Source organism: Protopterus annectens, chromosome 6.part0, assembly GCF_019279795.1.
Source record: "Protopterus annectens isolate FY-2018-M chromosome 6.part0, PAN1.0, whole genome shotgun sequence".
Lineage (NCBI taxonomy): Eukaryota > Metazoa > Chordata > Ceratodontiformes > Protopteridae > Protopterus > Protopterus annectens.
The window spans coordinates 70,461,166-70,483,280 of record NC_056737.1 but is presented as its reverse complement, the minus strand read 5'-3'; the positions used below and the strand labels follow the sequence as shown (position 1 = coordinate 70,483,280).

At 39.4% G+C, this 22,115-nt stretch overlaps 1 protein-coding gene across 1 annotated transcript in view; it reads right to left on the bottom strand.

Moving 5' to 3' along the window:
* Positions 1 to 22,115, bottom strand: part of LOC122803768 (1-phosphatidylinositol 4,5-bisphosphate phosphodiesterase beta-2-like) — an 805,974-nt gene that overhangs the window by 485,576 nt on the left and 298,283 nt on the right. Inside the window, exon 13 of the mRNA XM_044073456.1 lies at positions 6,660 to 6,744. Within this exon, the coding sequence (XP_043929391.1) occupies positions 6,660 to 6,744 (85 nt within the window). The remainder of the gene's footprint in view (positions 1 to 6,659; positions 6,745 to 22,115) is intronic.

Genomic DNA, 22,115 nt, shown 5'->3' with positions numbered 1-22,115 from the left:
CCTTTGGGAAGTCAACCACCCTAGCTAATTACCATGTTGATAATACACCTCTAAGAGTCGACCCAGTGGTCAGGGACTTGGGTACACATGTAGACAATAGCCTTACCATCGGCTACCACAAAGCCCCAGTGGTAAGGAAATCTTTTTATGTTGCACAACTTCTATGTAAGAACATGGCATCTAGGTCCAAAGATGTCATTATCCCACTGTACTCCACCCTTATCAGACCAATCACAGAGTATAATGCTCCCTTTGGTAGGTACCTGACCAGGCATGGGTCTATATTACTACGTCAAAACATCATAATATCGAACACCTAAAGATCGACAGGTATTCATTGAAACGCATTTCTGTGAATCGATGAATACTTACAGGCCAAACAAACACTTGCCCCGCAATACAACAGAACAAACTAAACCTAAAACAAGCCCACCCTTGTGGGGGACTGTGCCCCCCACACCCCCCAATGTGGGTGGCACCCCCCTAACTAAATATACCAACTCCGAGATCTCACTACAGTGGAGGAAAGGGCAACATTGTGTAGTTGGCCAACTACATCTTTGCCCTGTATGTATTCATCGAATCGCGCAAATGCATTTCGATGAATACTTGTCGATCATTAGGTGTTCAATATTACAACTTTTCGATGTTGTGATATAGACCCACCAGGCATATGCAGCAACAAGAGTGACCTCAGAGGTTTCTTACAAAAAAAATACAAGGTGTAACAACCTGCCTTATGTAGAGCACCTTAAACCCTCTACTCAATCTTCTATAGATTGCTGAGGGATGAGATATCCCCATCATACAAGCCATCCACAAACCCCACACTTATGAATCTCCTACATATTTGTAAGTCAAAGAGTACCAGAAATACAAGGTCTAGGGACCTGAGTTGTGCCCTTGACTTAAACACAACATGTTGGAGAGACAGATATGTGTCCCAGAAACTGCCCCTCCTATGGATCAGGCTACCCATCCATGTGAATCTGAGTTTGTCTATTACCCAGTTTAAATGCAACCTAGACCAGTGGATGAGGAATGAGGAATAGAACATTTACATTGGGCCTTGCACCCATGTCCCTTAAGCACAGAGATAGCTCATAAATGCCTGGCCCTCAGTGTCCTGTTTGGATACAGGATTTTATTATTCTTTCAGGAAAAATTGGCTAGCCTTAGAAAGGTCCCCCTGGGTTGTTAGCCTAGTAACAATCTATGAATCTATTTTAAAGTGTTGAATATGTCAGTGCTATTTATTGAATGGTATAAAGCAAACTATGTAAATATACATTTGCCAGAGTTGTGTAATACAATGTGCTGTTGGTATGTTTAAAGTATAAAATGTCTGAATAAGGAACACCTTCTCTAGCCAAACAGAATCTGCAGATTATTATCAAAAAGTAATATCTGCAAAAAATGTGATGATGCTAAGGGGAGTTCTCTGTTCCTTACTCTGAACTTGATGATCGAGTAACCAAGTTTGTATAGCACGTACATTACTGGGAATCAACCTACAACAATAGTTCTGTATGTAACCCCACAACCAAGCCTGCCACTACAAGATCAGGCATGGATCAGCACAGTTTATAATCATCTGTTTAGTATAGGGTCACCTACTAAAAAAAAAAAAAAAAGTTCCACATGCAGTTTTTATGGTCTGTTACTTACTGATAGCTTGATCTTAGGTAGTAGCTGTGTAGTGCCCTGTCTGATATGATTCACATTCATTTTTATTGTGTTTTCCCCTCTAACAGCTGACTATCATGTCTACCCCTACAGGAAGTTCATTTGTTTCCCATCGAAGGGAAATCCATAGATCCCCCAAGGTGAGAACCATTCATGAAGGAGGTTGTCATATGGGAAGGCATTAGGGTTGTTTCTGCCCTGCTGATATAATGTCTATCAGGTTATTTTTACTCTGAATGGCCTAACTCCTCCAGGGAGATGATGGCAGCACTTGTGTCACTGCAAAGACTGCCTACATCCTTTGGTTAGTGAGTGTACATTCATCCATGTATGGCAACAAGGCTACCATCTCTGGCTTGGGCACTCATATTGATGTCCTCTCTGCATCCTGACATGACTCCACCCTTCAATGGAGGTTGTGTTAACACAGTGAGCCAGCTGGGACCACTATCCTTACACTCCAGGATAGGCACAGCCCTCCTCCTTTCCTCAGTCACCCAGGTCACTAACTGAACTCAGGTCACTTAGGCAGCAGCCCAGGATTTACCTCTCTACACTACCTGTGCACATTTTAATTAACATACTTTGATTCTTTGAAGTTTTCATGCCCTAATTAAAATTAAAAAAAGAGGGAGGAGCACAGGGTGATGTACAAGAGTGGAGGAAGATGCACACAGGTGGATTACATCCTATGTAGGAAGGCCAACCTGAAGGAGATTGGAAACTGTAGAGTGGTGGCAGGGGAAAGTGTAGTTAGGCAGCATAGGCTGGTGGTCTATAGGATGACATATGTGATCAAGAAGAGGAGGAGGAGTGTGAGGGCAGCACCAAGGATCAAATGGTGGAAATTGAAAAAGGGTAATTGTGAGGTTGAGTTCAGGGAAGAGTTAAGACAGGCACTGGGTGGCAGTGAAGAGTTACCGAATAGCTGGGTAACTACAGCAAAGCTGGTAAGGGAGACAGCTGGAAAGGTGCTTGGTGTGACATATGGACAGAGGAATGAGGGCAAGGAGACCTGCTGGTGGAATGAGGAAGTACAGAAGAGTGGTGAAAAAGAAGTGGGGTTGTCAGAGAGATGAAGACAGTAGACAGGAGTATAAGGAGATTAGGCCTATGGTGAAGAGAGAGGGGCAAAGGATAAGGTGTATGGTGAGTTGTATGAAAGGTTGGACACTAAGAAGGGAGAAAAGGACCTGTACCAATTGGTTAGACAGCAAAATGAAGCTGGAAAAGATGTGCAGCAGGTACGGGTGATAAAGGATAATGAGAGAAACGCACTTACAAGTGAGGAGAGTGTGTTGAGCAGATGGAAAGAGTACTTTGAGGGGCTGATGAATGAAGAGAATGAGAGGGAAAGAAGGGTGGATGATGTGAGGATAGTGAATCAGGAAGTGCAATGGATTAGCAAGGAGGAAGTAAGGACAGCTATGAAGAGGATGAAGAATGGAAAGGCTGTTGGGCCAGATGACATACCTATGGAAGCATGGAGGTGCTTAGGTGAAATGGCAGTGGAGTTTTTTAACTAGATTGTTTAATGAAATCTTGGGAAGTGAGAGGATGCCTGAGGAGTAGAGATGTGTTTTGGTACAGATGTTTATGAATAAGGGTGATGTGCAGAGCTGTAATAACTACAGAGGGATTAAACTGATCAGTCACATCATGAAGTTATGGGAAAGAGTAGTGGAAGCTAGATTAAGAAGGGAGGTGATGACTAGTGAGCAGCAGTATGGTTTCATGCTGGGAAGGAGCACTACAGATGCGATGTGTTGATGGAGAAGTACAGAGAAGTTCAGAAGGAGTTGTACTGTGTCTTTGTGGACTTGGAGAAAGCATATGGCAGGGTGCCTATAAAGGAGTTGTGGTACTGTATGAGGAAGTTGGGAGTGCCAGAAAAGTATGTAAGAGGATATGTATGAGGGTAGTGTGACAGCGGTGAGGTCTGCTGTAAGAGTGACAGAGGCGTTTAAGGTGGAGGTGGGATTACATCAACGATCAGCTCTGAGCCCTTTCTTATTTGCAATGGTGATGCCCAGGTTGACAGATGAGATCAAACAGGATCTCCATGGACTATGATGTTTGCGGATGACATTGTGATTTGTAGTGAGAGTAGGGAACAGGTTGAGGAGACCCTGGAGAGGTGGAGATATGCTCTAGAGAGAAGAGGAATGAAGGTCAGCAGGACTAAGACAGAATATATGTGTGTGAATGAGAGGGAGGATAGAGGAATGGTGAGGATGCAGGGAGTAGTGTTGGTGAAAGTGGATGAGTTTAAATACTTGGGATCAACAGTTCAGAGTAATGGTGAGTGTGGAAGAGAGGTGAAGAAGAGAGTACAGGCAGGGTGGAGAAGAGTGTCAGGAGTGATTTGTGACAGATGGGTACCAGTAAGAGTGAAAGGGAAGGTCTACAAGATGGTAATGAGGCCACCTATGTTATATGGATTGGAGACGGTGGCACTAACAAAAAGACAGGAGGCAGAGCTGGAGGTGGCAGAGTTAAAGATGTTAAGATTTGCATTGGGTGTGATGAGGATGGACAGGATTAGGAATCAGTATATTAGAGTGTCAGCTGCAGTTGGACAGTTTGGAGATAAAGCCAAAGAGGTGAAATTGTGTTGGTTTGGACATGTGTTGAGGAAAAAGATGCTGGGTATGTTGGGAAAAGGATGCTAAGGATTGAGGTGCCAGGTAAGAGGAAAAGAGGAAGGCCTAAGATAAGGTTTATGGATGTGTTGAGAGAGGACATGCAGGTGGTTGGTGTGACAGAGCAAGATGCAGTGGACAGGAAGAAATGGAAACAGAGGATCCACTGTGGTGACCCCTAATGGGAACAACTGAAAGAAGAAGAAAAATAAAAATAAAAAAAAATGTTAATAAGGACCCAAGGTAATAATGTACACATGTAAAAACAGCCACAGCTCTGAAAATGTGAAGTAACTGGAAAATTGCTTCTAGTTTACAGCTTGATTTGAAGTTTGTAATGCAATGCCTCATAGCTGCTTTGTTTTGCTTATTTTTGAAGAGTGAACATGCTAAAAGTCAATACTTCTAGCTCTCAAGTCAGTATTACTTTAATATTTCTTCTGAATATAGCCATTAAAGATTATGTCACAGACTAGGAATGTTTAATATAATGTTGCTTATAATTAATGTACTCTATACTAAGATAATATTCCATAGTACACTGTCATAATTGCATAACTGTAGCATAAACTATAATTGAATCTATGTCTAATGATCATTTTTTTGGTCACATGGTCAATTAAACATGACCAACATAGGCTCATTTTACAGCCAACATTTTTTTAGTTGATGCTACCTGCATTCAATATGCAGATGACTCCATCTTGATTTGTTTTGACACCTCACCAGCTACTTTATTCACATTAACCCAAAATACCTTCAATACAGTGGAAAAATAGCTCTCCAATCAACATCTAATCCTAAACTTCAGCAAAACTAAGCTGCTCCTCTTCTCCCCCACATGCAGGATCCCCCTGCCATCCTTCAACATAACCGCTAACAATGGCACTATCATCTCCCCAGAAGCCCAAACTAAGCTACTGGGTGTCATAGTTGATACAACCTAAAGTTTGATGTGCATATCAATCAAACTATCAAAATCATTAGTAAAAAACTTGGCTCTCTTTACAGAATCAAACCTTTCCTTACCCCACTTGCTAGAACTGCAATTGCCCGTTCCCATCTACTATCAACTCTTCTCTATGCCTCACCGCTATTCTCCAACTTAAACAAAACAGATCCAATTGGGAATAAATAAAAATAAATAAACCAAACTTGACTTAATAGTGAATTCTGTGGTCAAACTGTTCCTTATTTCCCTCTCAAAAAAAAAAAAAAAAAAAAAAAAAAAAAAAACAGCTTTGACCTAAGCCTCTAGATACTTTTGAAAAGATTAAAACAGAAGAGCCAGGCCTATCTGATCACCTACTGGCATTGTTTTGACTTTTATCACTTTAGTATGCCTTTATATCGAATCTTATGAGGTCTGCGTATTATCTATGCAAGTAATGCCCAAGTCTTGCTAACATATTGGCTGAGTGAATATGGTATCATGCCTGGCATTCAGACTGAATGAACATAAGTAGTAGTAGTAGGCTGGCTGTGCATGTCTCAATCTCCTTAAACTAAAATCCAAAATGGACTAGTATCAATTATAAAAGTGCAAGAAGAATCGGACTCCCTTAATAAGAAAGTAATGGTTGATTACCAAAGTCTACGAAGATATGACTTGCTAAATGAAGAATGTGGCAAGGAAATTTGGCACAAACCTCAGCTAGCAGACAAAAATGTTTATCAATATTTAAATAATAATTAAAAGGATATTAACCAAAACTGTGTTTGTTGATACTCTGAATGTACAAATACTGACATTTGCAGTTTCCTCACTCTTCACTCAGTTTTGTAGAACACAACTTGCTGAAACAGCTTACCACAAAAGTGGTACACAGATTTATAGAACATTATCTTCAACAGTAAAAAAACAACTATTTATTGGGGATCTGTATATCATTCATGAATAATGTGAACTACCTATACAACTGTACAGAATACAGGAGTAGGGTATTGTTTAAAAGTCAGGGAGCGTACCACAGGCAGTGAAACAATGTGTTGCTCTACATGCACAGTCAACATAAAATATCATAGTGTAGGAAAATTAGTTACAAATGAACTATGCACACTATGAATATATGGAAACATACCATATTGCATGGATAATATGAGTGACCCAACTTATTATATGCATATCGCACATAGGACTATACTTTAGATTTTGTTTAAATGCAATGGACATTATGTACATACATATGTTGTACACAGGACTGTACCTTACATTTTGTGTAAATGTACTGGACATACATATTGTACACAAGACTGTACTTTAGATTTTGTTTAAATATGCTGGACATTCCAGAAACAAGGTAGAATTTTCTATGTACATGAAAAGGATACTCCACAAACTCTACTGAGAATTTCGTCAACAAATCATTGGCCCTAGTCTCCACAAAGGATGAAATTGCAAAGCTTCTGTTCTTTTCTGTGAATAAGAAAACAAATGAAAAAGTATGTTATTAAGTCTGGAGCCGTGTGAAAGGAACACAATACAAATGAATACATGCACTGAACTGAATCACATCATAATCTAGGAGCATATATGCAATACAGCCACATCACAGAGACCAAAACAGAACTGGATGAAGATGTTATTGCAATTGCCAGGTTGTTAGCATTTGTAACATTTTGTACAAATCAAGTACTTTGTTTATAAATCCTTCATTTGAATGTAGTAGTGCTGGGTTTACCTGGATACTGACACCAACAAAGGAATGAATGCTTTTTTGTAACCTACATGAAATACAAAAAAATGCACCATGATGTCAGTGATTTTATATATATATATATATATATATATATATATATATATATATATATATATATATATATATATATTGGAATACATACCTGTTGTCAGTATTTCTTTTGTTAAATGGAAGAAAAGCTGATAAGCTGATATTATGGCCAAGAATCAGCTAATTGCACAGCACATATTGGCTTTTTTCTGTATGAGATTGCGGTACTGCAGATATCAGGAAATTTGCCATTTCCTCACTGTGGTACAGTCTCAGAGTTATTATATATAGGTTCATAGGTAGGTACTAGGCTATCGGCCCAAGGGCCTATGTAAGCCTAGCCAACAAGGTTCCCTGGCTTACGCCACCCAAAAATATATGTAAATAGCAGAGGGAGTGGGAGTGCAAGGGAAAAATCTCAGTTATTTGTGTTTCGACCATTTTAACTCGATTGGTTACAGTTCAGTGTTTTTGTTTTTCAGTGAAGCAACATTCACCCTTATCTTGCAGAGGTATGTAGAAATACATATGTGGCCTGTTCGATGAAGTGCCATTAACAGGTAAAAAATAAAATGAGACAAACCACAAAAGAAACAGAGTTTATTTCATTTTGAATGAAAATATCTCAGGAGACTTCATAATTCAAATGCATCCATATAGTGTTTGTTTCCAGATGGCAGATTAGATAAGGCAGTAAATGGCAGTCAAACGTGGATTTCTGAAGGACAACTGAAAAGGGAAAGGAACTGGAAATAAGGGTGATCATTTCTGGTGGAGGCACGGAACAGGACAGGGTTGTTGTATCTAGGCAAAAAATTTAGAATGTTTACAAATGTAGCTGTCAACGAGAGAGTAGAAGACATTGAGCAGATGCTTAAATATTCTGAATGATAAACAGATGACAGAGAGGGACAGGGAAATTCAGAGATGAACCTGAATTAACTTGAGTCAGGGGCCCTGTGAAAGGGGCAGGAAAGCCCACAAATCAGACTGATTTAACATGAGACTGGATTGCTGTAAAAGGGACAGGGAAGCATGAGATAAGATTTAACAAGAGTCTGGAGCTCTAGGAGAGGGAGAAGGAAACAGACAGATAAGACTTATTTAACGTGATTCTGGAGTCCTGGGAAAGGGGTTACTTGCAGATACTCAAAGTTTTCATATAGTCATCATTTATTGAGAATGTTTTGCAGCTGAACTAAGTAATAATACCTCACAGTGGTTTATGGACTACATTTCTAGTAGATTCTTCAAAGTTACAATTGTTCAATTAGTCATATATCTATCCCCTAAACCAGATGAGTCTACCAAGGTTCATTATTATATTTTTATTTTTTTTATTTATTTGCAGTTGGTTTACCAGGATAGTCCACTGGGCCAAGATGAACCCGTTTTCAATGGAGTCCTGGGGAGAAAAGCTCCAAACAATTGAGGTTACAGTAGGTTATTAAAGATGATTATACATTGTAAAACTTTAAGTAGACAAATAAACAAATATTACAATTAATTCAACAAGTGATGACACATATCAGATACAAAATTAGAAGGATTTTACAAAGTTAGAAATGAGAAGTCATCGCATATTAAGTGTCATACACTTAAGAGGTAGAGTGTAGAGTATTTTTGCAGATACCATAGTAATAGTAAGAATGTAAGAGTTAGGTGAAATGATAAAGTGAGATCACAGATGTAAGCAGGGGAAGGAAGGAATGTTAGTATCCAGTGTTAGTTAAGTGGGGTGGGAGCAAGAGCATTCCCAGTGGGATAGTAGATATGAATGAAGAGATTTTTTGAAAATAAAATGGTTAGAGGTGATACGGATAGATGGAGGTAGGGAGTTCTAGAGGCGTGCTAGGCCATGTGATAGAAGGTTTTTGCCTGGGGGACGAGTTGGTATGTACACTTGTAATAGATTTTGGTTGTTAGACTTTAATATTCTATCAGGTATGTGCATTTTAAAGACAGAAGACAGGGAGGGGCAGAGGGAGGGGTTGAAAATGAGCTTATGTGCGAGAGATAGTTGAGTATAGGTGAGATACTTCGGTAGTTCTAGCCATTTTAATTGTTGGAGAGAGGAACAGTGGTGGGTGGAGGACTTTTGGCTGGTAGCAAACTTGGCGATTTTGTTGTAGCAGGAGGAAAGTTGTGTTTTCACAGAGGTTTGTAGATTAGTTAGAAGTGGAGCTCCATAGAGTAGGGAGGGAATAAGAAAGGAAGTAGAGAGAGTGATTTTAGTGGCAGTAGTAAGGAAGTGGTTTTGTCAATAGAGCATGCCTAGTTTTTGATGTTTTTTTTTTGATATTTAGTTGAAGATGGAAGTTGAATTTTAGTTGGTTATCAATTTGGACTCCAAGTAATTTGGTCTCTGTCACCAGTTCCAATGGAATGTTATTCTGACTAGTAATAGAGAATGTGTTTATATTGAAAGAGTTGACTTTAGAGGGGGGTGAATATCATTAATTTGGTTTTAGAGGCATTGAGCGCTAGATGATTTTTTTCCATCCATTGCTCTGTGGTTGAAAAAGCATCCTGAGTTAGCTTTAGGAGTGTAGGGATAGATGTGGCAGTGCAGATAATGGTATAATCATCTGCATATTGGATGATGTTGGAAAGAGGGATGGCGCTGTGAAAATCATTTATAAATATGTTGAAGAGGAGGGGACCTAATATGGAGCCTTGGGGGACTCTGGTTGGGGTATTAAGAAATGAGGAGGTTACCTTTTTCCATTTTACTGCTTGATATCTATTGGATAAGTAGCTGGAGAACCAGTTCAATGATGATGGAGATAGGTTAGGTTTTGAGAGTTTGGTTAAAAGCAAGCTGTGTGAAATAGTATCAAAGGCTTTAGAGAGGTCGAGTAGAAGGGTAGAGACAATAAGGCCAGAGTCCCGGGCTTTATTAACAGTTTCAAGGAAGGAGAGGAGTGCTGTCATAGTGCTGTGATTAGGTCTGAATCCATGTTGTGTGGGAGATAGTAGGTGATTATCTAAGAGATGTGGTAGGAGTTGAAGTTGGATACACTTTTCAAGGAGTTTAGAGAGGGGTGACAGGATAGCGATGGGGCGGAAGTTAGTAACATTGTTATTGTTGCCACCTTTATGTAAAGGTATGATGAAGGCCTTTTTCCAGATTTGGGGAACTATGCTTTCTTGGATAGAGCGGTTGATTAGTATGCTAATGGGGTAGGCAATTGCTTTAGCAGATACTAAGAAAGTAGGAAGGGATGTCGTCAGGAGCATTGGTGCATGGCTTTAGTTTTTTAAGGAGTCTTTGAATGGTAGAAGTGGATATAGGTTTAAATGAGAATGGAGGGGGGTGTGGAGAGGGGATGTTAGGAGGTGAGGAAGTGAGAGTAGGAGAGGAGGTGGATGGTAAAGAGTAAGTAGATGTGAATGTGAGAGTGGTAGTAGTACTAGGTGTAGGGTTGGTAGGGGAGTATGAGGTTGAGTTGGAGAAAGTGTTGTTAGAGAATGAGGAGGTTAGTTTGGAAATAGATTCAATGAAAAAAGAGTTGAATTGAGTAGCTAAGTCTATATCTGGGGTATTAGGGTCTGGGGTGGGGGTGGCTGGTGTACTAGGATTAAGTAGAGTAGAGATGCCCTTCCAGAATTTTTGAGGATTTGTTTTGTTATTGTTTTGGAGTATGGAGAAGTAATTTTGTCGATCAGAGATGATGAGCTTTTTCACCCTGTTTCTAAGTGTCTTATATTCATTATGGATGAGGGGGGTCTTTTTTCTGGTAGTGTTTCCAGACTTTATCTCTTTGCCGCATTGTTGCTAGTGTGTTTTTGGTAAGCCAAGGGGCAGTTTTCATTTTGATTCTCTTTGTTCTTAGAGGAGCATGGAAGTCTAGTAATTTTAAGAATGTAGTGTTGAAGTGGGCAACAGCATTATGTAGGGGTAATGTTTTTAGACAATTCCAGTTTATTTCTTTTAGGGAGTTAGCAAAGGTTGATGGGTTAAAGTTTTTTTGATTACGGATTGTAATATAGTTGTGGGTGCGATGTAGGAGTGAGGGGACATGTCGAGAGTAAATGGGTAAGTGGTCACCAAGGGAATCGGGAAGAGTTCCACTGCCAGAAAAATAGTGGGGATGAGAGACTAAGATCCATTCCAAGATACTGCCGCTAGAGAGGTTTTTTGAGGAGCGTGTTCTCCTTTTTCATTATTAAACTTGCAACTGATCTGCCCCAATGCTGCATCATACTAGAAACTGATTACATTATTTACAGATCTAGAAAAAGGCTGGCACTTACTTTGCAGTTTTATGAAAATTCTTTTTAGCTACAAAAAAGACCCCCCCCCCCCCAATAATGATGTTTGGCATTTACCAAAAATTATCTTCTGTATTACAACATTGATATTTAGTACATAACCACAACCCCCTAGAAACAACTAAATACTTCAGATACCAGAGATCTGACAAGATCCAAATCTCAACTTCCAATGCCAAACCGACCAAGCCAAAGCATAAGTAAACTCTTATTCCAAGCTATGAATGTTTGCTACTTTCCCTCACCAGAAGGGAGTACAACTAGTAAAGGGATCTGTCTAGTCTTGATGAATATGGCTTACCCAATGTAGCCCTTGCAAAAGAGAAAATACATCTAAACTCCACACAAAGTACCATGAACCACATCTGCAAATTTGCTATCACTTCCTGCTGGACAGAGCACCACTATTTTAAACTCTCTGACACAAGGTGTCCCCCAGAAAACAAGGAGCTGGCTTGTTTCTAGGGTCACTAATATCTAAAGTCGTAAACTACTTCTTCTTCTTATTCTCTGGTGAATTTACCCAAAAAATACAATTATTCCATCAGATCTCTCTCCATTAATGTCTTTTCCCATACAAACTCCTTCCCAACAAACTGCACTGCACCAATCCCTGCTTCTCTCTTCTAGCCCTGTAACTTAAGAAATCACCATTTAGTTTAAAAAATCAGTTCCTACCAAAAATTACATTACAGACTCAGAAAAAATTATATTTTTGAAAAAATGTAAAATATAAATACCTCATGTAAGATAGAATAACCTCACTAAATATAACCTCCTAGAAATGACCCCATAACATACACCAATGCTTATTATCCAGTAGTCAGTTAATAATGTTCTCTCATTTTTTCCTTTATTTCTTCAGGATATCTCATACATAGCTCTTCCATTTTACAGCATCACTGTGAAGAGGGATAAAGATTTGTCTCCCACTCGGGTGATCTGGGTTTGAACAGTGGCATGGGTGTCTGAAGCACTGGCATGCCTCGGGGAGCAGACTCAGGCATGCTTCATGGTTGATCTCATACATGTGTAACTCTCCATAAACAGGGTTTTGTACCATATCGCTGCAACCTATAGGTCCCCTTCCATGTTCCAGGAATTTTACCTATCTCAGTGTGCTAGAGTCCCTCACTGTTCAACTCAATATGATATTCCTTGGGAATCTCAACTACCCCTCTATAGATTGGGAATCCTACACCACTTCTAATGCATAAGCCTAAACTTTGTTAATACCAGCATCCTGGAACAGTTGGTCAATTCTCCTATCAGGGGTACAAACATCCTTGACTCTGTACTCATGAACATGGGGGGTCACTGTTCCTCACCTAATGTAATGTCTTTGCTTGTCAGATTGGACCATAAGGCAGCATTACCTGAAATAAAAAGTAAACTTGGGTATCCAGTGAAACCAAAAATCTTTAAGAACTATTCCAAGGCTAACCAGTCTGTACTAAGCAACACCTTGGCTAAATTCCAAATACTCCCAAACCCAGTAAACACCATAGCATATGCTGAGCTATTTGTAAAATCTCTGTACAGCCATATTAATAGCTGTATAGAGTGAGCCATGCCCACTCATATTAGGTAAACTCAAAAGACAAGACAAGCTGGTGGAATCACAATATCAATCAATTATACAGCAAAAGAAAAAAAAATATTTGCCAAGCATAGAAGGAACATAGCCATACATACTAAAAGCCCCAAGACTAATGTAAACAGGTAGCTAAGCAGGTTAATTATTACTTCAAAGGCAAAGGACAACCACAAAACTTTCTACTGCTATGTCCGTAACCTCAGGGGAACTACACAACAATGTGCCGAACTTACTGTAAATGGCATCACCCACACTAAACCAAAGGCCAGTGCCAACCTTTTTGCTGACAGGTTCAGCCCATATTTCTCTCATGCCACTCCTCCCTGATAGTCCAAAGGAAATACCGCATACCATGATCTCCCCAACCATTTACTAGGGAACAGGTCATCAATGCACTTTCCAAGGCCAAAAATACTGCATTGATGAGTCCCAATAACACGGGATGTTTAATAAATAGCATGATGTATGACCTCTCTGGTCCACTTGACTCACTTTTCAACTGGAGCCTTCAGTCAGGCTTTGTGTCCAAGGAATGGAAGATGGCTACAGTCATTCCCTTGCACAAAGGAGGTCCAAACACTGATCTGTGTAACTATAGGTCCATAAGTCTTACTAGCTTCATATGTAAGGCCATGGAAAGAGTCATCATGGACATGAAAACTTGATGACACAAGTAACCTGCAAATGCTGGACACATCACAGTCTGGCTTTTTTAAAGGAAGGTCATGCCTATTAAATCTGGTGGACTTCTTTGATAAGGTCACCAAAGCAATGGATGAAGATAAGACTGCGCACACAACTTACCTCGACCTGGCCAAGGCTTTTGATACAATACCCCACACAGGCATTTTAGACAAGCTCACTAATTTAGGTATAAACCCTTTTATCAGCCATAGGTAGCCAACTGGATTACTCATAGGACCCTGGAGGTCAAAATAGGAGAGGCCACTTCCACCAAGAGGCCAATCACTAAAGTATTCGCCCATGGCTCATTACTGGACCCACTCCTTTCTGGAATTTATTTCTCTGAAATGGTAGCAAATGCTAAATGTTTATGGCCTATTAAGTTTGCAGATTATTGCAAGCTGGAGGTTATCATTGACTCCCCTGCAGACACTATTATGGTCTTAAATTCAGTGCTAAGAAATGCATAATTGTGCCCTTTCAGAAGTCAATCATTCCAGTTGATTAACATGTTGATAATATATCACTAAGAAGAACTGATCCAGTAGTCAGGGATCCAGGTACGCATAGACAGTAGCCTTACCTTTGACCATCACATGGCCACAAAAGGAAATCCTTTTATGTTGTGCAACTTATAAGTAAGGACATGGCATCTAGGTCAAAAGATGTCATTAACTAATGTACTCCACCATTGTCAGACCTATCATAGAGTACAATTCTCTCTTCAGTAGGTACCTAACCAGGCATCTGCAGCAACTACAGGGACCTCAGAGGTTCCTTACAAAAAGAAAAGAAGATGTAACAAACTTGCCTTATGCAGAGTTCCTTAAAACCCTTTTCCTCTACTCAGTCTCCTATAGATTGCTGAGTGGTGATTTATATCTGGCTTACAAGGCATCTGCAAAGTTATGAATCTCCTACATATTCATGTCAAAGAGTACCAGAAATACAAGGTTTAGGGACCTGAATTTTGTCTGTGACTTAAACAGAACACACCAGAGAGACAGATGTGTCCCAGAGACTGCCCCTCCTATGGTACAGGCTTCCCATCCATGTGAAGCTGAGTTCATCTTTTACCCAGTTTAAGAGTAACCTAGAGCAGTGGATGGGGAATAGGAAATTTACACAGAGCCTGGCACTCATGTCCCTTATGGACAGAGGTAGCTTATAAACGCCTGGCCCTCAAGGTCCTATTTGGATGCAGGACATCATTATTCTTTCAGGAAAACTTGGCTAGACTTAGAAAGACCCCCCCCCAGGTCCTTAGCCTAGTAACAATCTATGAATTGCTAATGGGGGGCTGGGATTGCATGAGGGGGTTGTCCTTAAGGCAATGGGGGTACCACAGTGGTATGATGATATTCAAGCACATCTCATTGCACACCCAGCCCTTTAAGATGAGGAGGTCAAATGGAGAGATGAGGGGTCTGTATGGAGAGATGTGGGCTCTAAATGGAGAGATGAGGGGTCTATATGGAGACACCTGGGGTCCGTATGGAGAGATAAGAGGGGTCTAAATGAAGAGATGATGGGGGTCCTATTGGAAAGATGAAATCAATAAGAAAAGGCAACACTGATATAAAGACTATATTTTATATATCATAGAGAAAGGTTAGCCAAAAAATAAAAAATAAGACTCGGGATAAGTCGTGCCCACTCCTGGTGTATGCAGTGGTGCCAGGACCATATAATCCTCAGGGCATGGAAACATTCCTACCACAGGGTTAGGCCAAGTTTAGAGGGAGGATGGTCCCCCTGTGGTAGAAGGAAGATGTCCACAAAAAACACAAAATGTGACAGGCCAAAAGAGAGAAATAGAAATGGCAAAGTGGATTACTGAGGAAAAAGGAATACGTTATGTATTGCAAGTAGCCCAAAATTTCCAGATAGAGAATATTTAGAAAAATTAAGAGAGAAATTAGAGGAATGAAAATACCTGCACAAAATAAACTGTCAAAATCTACAAATAAAAAATTACATTCCTTGATGCAACAGTTCAAAAAAAGACATTATGTAGATGAAGAAGGACTGGGCTGCATGGGAAAAGGAGTGACAGTTGAATTGAAAAAATATAATGAAGGAAAAAACAAAGGTTGTTCAAAGGTGTGAAAAGAAGCATGGACATTAGAAAGAAACAATAGATCTGGTATGGTACAATATTTCTGCAAAGGAATTAAGCCAAACTAATCAGTACAAAAAAATGCACATCCAAAAATATTTCAAGAGTAATACAGGCAAAGACACCTAGACATGGAAAATTTCACAATACAAAAAAAATCGCAAAGGAAAAAGTCGAAAAGAAGATTAGCAAGATAGAAGCTACAGAAAACAATAACCAGTCATATAGGAAACTTATAATTTAATGCACAATCCAGATGAGCACATTCACCCCAAACTATGATGGACTTTATCAAACCTGATTTAGTAGGGACTGAGCAAAGTTTTGAAACAATAAAACAGCCCTACAAATTAGGCTTGATTAAGATGTATGGCTCAGTGGATGAGGAGAAGTTCTTGGGGCATCTCATCATCACCTGTGAGGAGATAAAAAGAGAGAGAGAAAAAGGAACCAGCAGTACAATGGCTGCTAATCCATTTCCTCTGTTCCCAGCCTGTAAACACTGTTGTGGAGGGTAATATAAGAAGTCATATTTGCACTGGAGCATGGAAGAAGACGTTTTCTGCCACAACATGAGTGCTGATGGCAGTATGCTGTAGGAGAAGCTTTACTGAATTCTTAATAAACTGGTCATTTTAATATTGGATATGGAAGGAAACTGACTGCTTAAAATCTACCATGCAGATGACAAGAAACAAAGTAAAACAGCTGGAAGGTAGGATTTAGTGGATAGATAATAAGATCATTAAAGTTAGAAGAACAATGGAGACCATATTACAAAAAGAGGAAGATGTGGTGAACTGGCAGCTGCAGGAGCTTAGGATTACAGGTATCTGGTAAGGACTGAAGGAAGCAGATCCTGTCCATTTTGTGCAGGAGTATACGGCATTTATCTTGAAAAACTTTCCCCTTCTTTGATTTTCAGATTGATGGAGAACACTGAGTGAGAAATATGTCTGGTAATATATGACAAACAATGGCACTGGATTGTTAAATGCCAGAGTTTCCTTCTCAAGGAGTGGGTAATCTTCAAAACACACTGAAAAAGGCCTTATGTTTGCAGGATACTTAGGGATGGTAGTGTAGCATTTCTCTCCAGGAATACACAGGGAGTACAGCTGGATTCCACAATTTGGCACACACACACACAGAAAGAGCAAACTTTAGACTTCAGTGTTCCAATATCTTGAAGGTAACTTGGCAGGTGTCCATCTACAGGACATAGGGGGCAGTCGTGACCTACACAGAGGTACTGAAAGGCATAATTTCCCAGCAAGCTATTAGAGAGGAGGGGACAGATGTACCATACCTAGAATATGACATTGGAACAGGGGTGCACTTCATTGCCCAAAAAACAATGATTGTTAGTGCACTGGTAAGAATGGCTGAGAAAGAAAGGGAGTGGCTGCATAAAGAATTAGTCAGGAAAGAGCCAGCCTGTGGTGAAGTTCAGAGGTCATTCTCAATTAAAGAATAATAAGCAACTGAGGAATGAATGCAGAACACTGGATGATTTAAGATGCAGTGTGACCTTAAGCTAGAAGAGGGGAATCCAGTGTCAATAGAGCAGACAGTGATGTCAGGGTAAAAAGTTCCAAAAACTGGAGAATTAAGGCCATAGGAAATAAGAGGAGATGGGTCAGAAACGAGCTTTTGTGGACAGGAGAAAAACAAAGATGTAGATTTTTACTGGATGACTATGGACACGGGTTATGGGCTGACTAAAATGTTTACATTGTTAGAGCTGTTATCAAACTCTTGTACTGTTTGAATTTGAACTGACCTAGTTGTTGTGCAATGACTTGCCCGGTGAATGAGAAAGAAAAGAAGAAATACTTACTGCAGTTACTTGACATTGATGGCTGACTTCTAGGTGAGCAGATACTTCCATACGACTCAAGACGAACAGCCTGAGAGAAGGTAAGGAGTATGGAAGGATGAGCATTGGCCATTATATGAACGTACTAGGCTAGCTGTCCTTGCAGACCATTTTAAGCCTATGCAATTTCCCTTTTTGTGCTAGAATTAAAGTATCCCCTTTGGTTAGAGATTGTCCTTAACCAATCCGTAGTCAATAATTATATATTAACTGGATCAAACCATAGCTAATTTAAGGAGATCCATGCATGGGATAAAGCATTTAGGAGCTGCCTCCATACATTACTAGTACAGAGGGTAGTCCTGGGGTAAACTTTCTCTTTCCTATTCATAGAGCCATATTGTGCTTGAATATGGACAGGGATGAACTTTCATTTATGTGGATGGGGAGTCTGTTGCAGTGCAGGGGTATCCTCCATGAGATATACCTGCCCCTCCAAACCATTCAGTTGAAGATGCAGAAGAGGTTTAGATCCCCAAATGACTGAGTATTTCTGATACAGTTTGACTTACTGATGTGCAGTACATCTGTCAGTATTGGTATCCGTCAGTACTGGTCTCATCTTACTTCTCAAACTGAATACTCACAAATCTCTAGTCATCATATGTATATGCATACCACCTGGTAACATCATTGCCATCCTAGAAAAGATCCTGTCCTGGATCTCAGCCAACATAAGACCGAAAACCATCTTACTAGGAGACATTAATATAGACTGGCATAATATAGCCCTAGAAAACAAAAACACAGGTATACTGTGCCTATCAACTGATTAAGCCACATCTAAAGAATCCATTCTAGACCAGATTCTAACATCCACCCCAAACAATGTTTCTACAAGTGGATCCCTACCTGAAAGACTAAGTGACCACCAGCTAAGCTACATAATATGACACCCTAAACAGCCCCACAAAGTTCATCAGATCAGACACCTCAGTAACTTCAATAAAGAAACTTTTACTTCCAGTCTGCTACAGATCAACTGGGATCCACTATTCCCCTTGATGAAGCAACAGACATATTAAATACACTATTTCTCAATATCCTGGCAGAGCAAGCACCATTAAGACCCAAAAGAGTTAAAAACAAACCATGCCCTTGGTTAACTAAAAAAAAACAAAGCAAGTCATTTTACTTACACCTGGAAGTCATAGCTGCAAAGCAAGCCTCAAATATCTCTGCAACAATATAGGCAGTTAAGGAACCATATTAAATAATGCATAAAGCCAGACAAAAAAATGTATTATAGCAACACCTAAAAGTTATCAAACAATGAAAAATATTTGCAAAAATCCATAAATACATTTCTCAATCCTGGAAAATCGACCCAACCAATAACTCCCAAAGCACTGCTTCACAGTTTAACTCACATGTTATAAATACAGTAGCCTCCCTCCTACAAAACAAAAGTACTACAAATCCAGACACCCCACCCCAGTCATTGAAGTCATATCAGATTTTCACACTCACTCTGATGTCAACATCTACAATTAAAAAATACCCATGCTCCCTTCAGACAACAACCACTGCCCCTGACCAACGTTTATCTGAATATCTTGATAGCCTTGCATATTCTGTCTCAATTCTAATAAAGCATTCTATCCAAAAAATGTCTCCTCCTTATGGAAAAAATCCTATATAACACCCCTCTATAAAGGCAGCTCATCAAATGAGCTCACAAACTAAAGACCAATTGCAATTCACATATCCAAAATCTTGGAAAGATATATTCACTCTGAACTTACTACATATATTACTTGTCATAATTTCCAATTCCTCTCACAGCATGGTTTCAGAGGCAATCACAGTACAATCACTGCTCTTTTAAACTTCACAGATATAACAAATCACAACAAAAATTCAGGACTTCCAACCTCAGTCCAATTTCTGGATTTATCCACAGCATTCCACACAGCCACTCACCAAATTCTCCTAAATAAACTCTTTTCCTATGAGCTATCACACTCACTTGCCTGGTTGCTTAGTTACCTCACTAATAGATCCCAAGCAGTGAAACAGTGCTATAACTTCTCCTCTTTCCTTCCTATATCCATTTGAGAATGACAAGATTCCATTGTAGGACCACTATTGTTTAACTTATTTATTAATGACCTAAACTCAGCATCCAAAGATGTCACCACAGTAAAATATGCTGATGAGCCTACTATAATATGTGCTGCTAGGACACTATCCATGCTTCAAACATTCACTAAGAAATCCTTTTCCTCCACAGAAGCTTGGCTAAAGAGTTAGAGCAGCACAAAGAACTCGGCTCCTCCTGAATTTAAAAAAAAATGAAACTGTTCACCCCCAAATCTCTCTCCTCCCAAAAAACTACCTTTAATATACTGCCATCCAACTAGACAGATATAGAACTAAAAAATATATACGATTCTATCCAACTTTTAAAACAGCTAATGCGCAAAACATCAAAGAGCGTTCAAAGAGAAAAAGAACGCACATGCTGTACCACGGCTGTAGACTTTATTGAGTAAGCGCTTTCAGGGATACAACCCCTTCATCAGACTATAAGAACAAACTCATTCACTAAATTTATACCACTCCAGTTAAGAGCCCCATTAGTAAAAAAGGATTCATTAAAGAGGCAGTGACATCTAAAAACATCATAGGAAATATCATAAAAAAATACATTCTTTAAAAGCTTTATAAAACACATAGGGCTGCAATACATGTCTCAAATATAAAACGTTCTAAAAGGAATAAATAATAAATAAATAAACTAATGTTTCAGTGGTCGGGATTTTAAAAAAGGTTTTAGGGACACCTTATTATTGAGGCCTGGTGGTTTATCTGCAGCATAAAGCATTATCCACTTCTGTTCCGAGGCCTCAGTCTTGTTCACTAGGTCACCTCCTCTCCTATTCTCACACAATACCTCTAATACAAAGAATTTAAAAATATGATTAGGACCTTCATATTCGCAGGTGTCAATCAGACAGAGTGGTAACGTACCCATGCAGAAACTGTACAGCATGTACACATATTCATCCAGGTGTTAGCGTTACACATCCTCATTTGGGTTTTAGTTTGCTATTCATTTTTATCTTGATTGTAAGACACCCAATGTTGTTTATTTTGCATATTGTACTATATGTTTCTCATACTATATTGGTAAAACAAACAGGCGTTTCAAGGATAGGATACTTGAGCATTATAGAGATATTAGGAATTGCAAAGAGAGCAGTGCCCTTGCTGTACATAACAAAAATGAAGGTCCACCAGGCCTCAATAATAAGGTGTCTCTAAAACCTTTTTTTTTTAATCTTGACCACTGAAACATTAGTTTATTTATTTACTATTTATTCCTTTTAGTACTTTTTATATTTGAGACATGTATTGCAGCCCTATGTGTTTTATAAAGCTTTTAAAGAATGTATTTTTTATGATATTTCCTGTGATGTTTTTAGATGTCACTGCCTCTTTAATGAATTCTTTTTTACTAATGGGGCTCTTAATTGGAGTGGTATAAATTTAGTGAATGAGTTTGTTCTTGTAGTCTGATGAAGGGGTTGTATCCCTGAAAGCACTTACTCAATAAAGTCTACAGCCGTGGTACAGCGTGTGCATTCTTTTTCTCTTTGAACAAGATATAGAACTAGTATTCCATAGCAGACTACTAGATGTGATTATAGACAACCACCTGAAAATTGATTTCGACCTTCAGCAAGCCATAAAGAAGAGACACCAAAAGCTAGGCTGCCTGTATAGAGAGGAACACCACCTTACTGGCTCTGCTAGACAAAACATGGGCACTTCTTTTCTACTCCCCACCCTATTATATTCCTCTCCTACCTATCTTAACCAATCTCATCTCTTCTCTGTCAGCCAGACTAGAATGATGCTACATAAAGTAACCAAATTTACAACCAGCCAACAATACAGATCACATCACTGCCTGTCTCTATAAACCAAATAAACTGGCTTAAATTGAGTAACTCTCTATTATAGTCACAATTATTTACAATCTTCGAACTACTGCACAACCCTGAAAAATCCCTATCTCTTCACGCCATTATTCAACTTTATACTACTAAGAGACGTCTACACTACAAGGACAAATCATTACTCTCCATAAGTAAACCTACCAACAATGCAGGATATTCACTGTATAATGACTGCATTGCTAATAGCTGGAATACCGTCCCACTCCACTTAAGGACACTGTTCGACCTGAAAGACATTAAATGCCAACTGAAGCAACATCTGATGGATAAATGGCTCTGCACCTGCACCCCCTAGTTAAACTGGTACTAATATAACTATATGAATTTGTGCCATAACTCTCTGCTGCACAAAACGTAATGTGCTCTTATCACAACTAGACCCTCCCATGCTAGCTCATCTCATTTACATTCCTGAGCCTCCTCACCTCCTTCCTTTCCTTGGGCTGCTCTCACTCTTTATCTTATCTTCCGATGTCCTTGATTTTGAAAAAGTCTTTACAGTAACAAATATTCTTACGTAAAACCTGACAATCTATGCA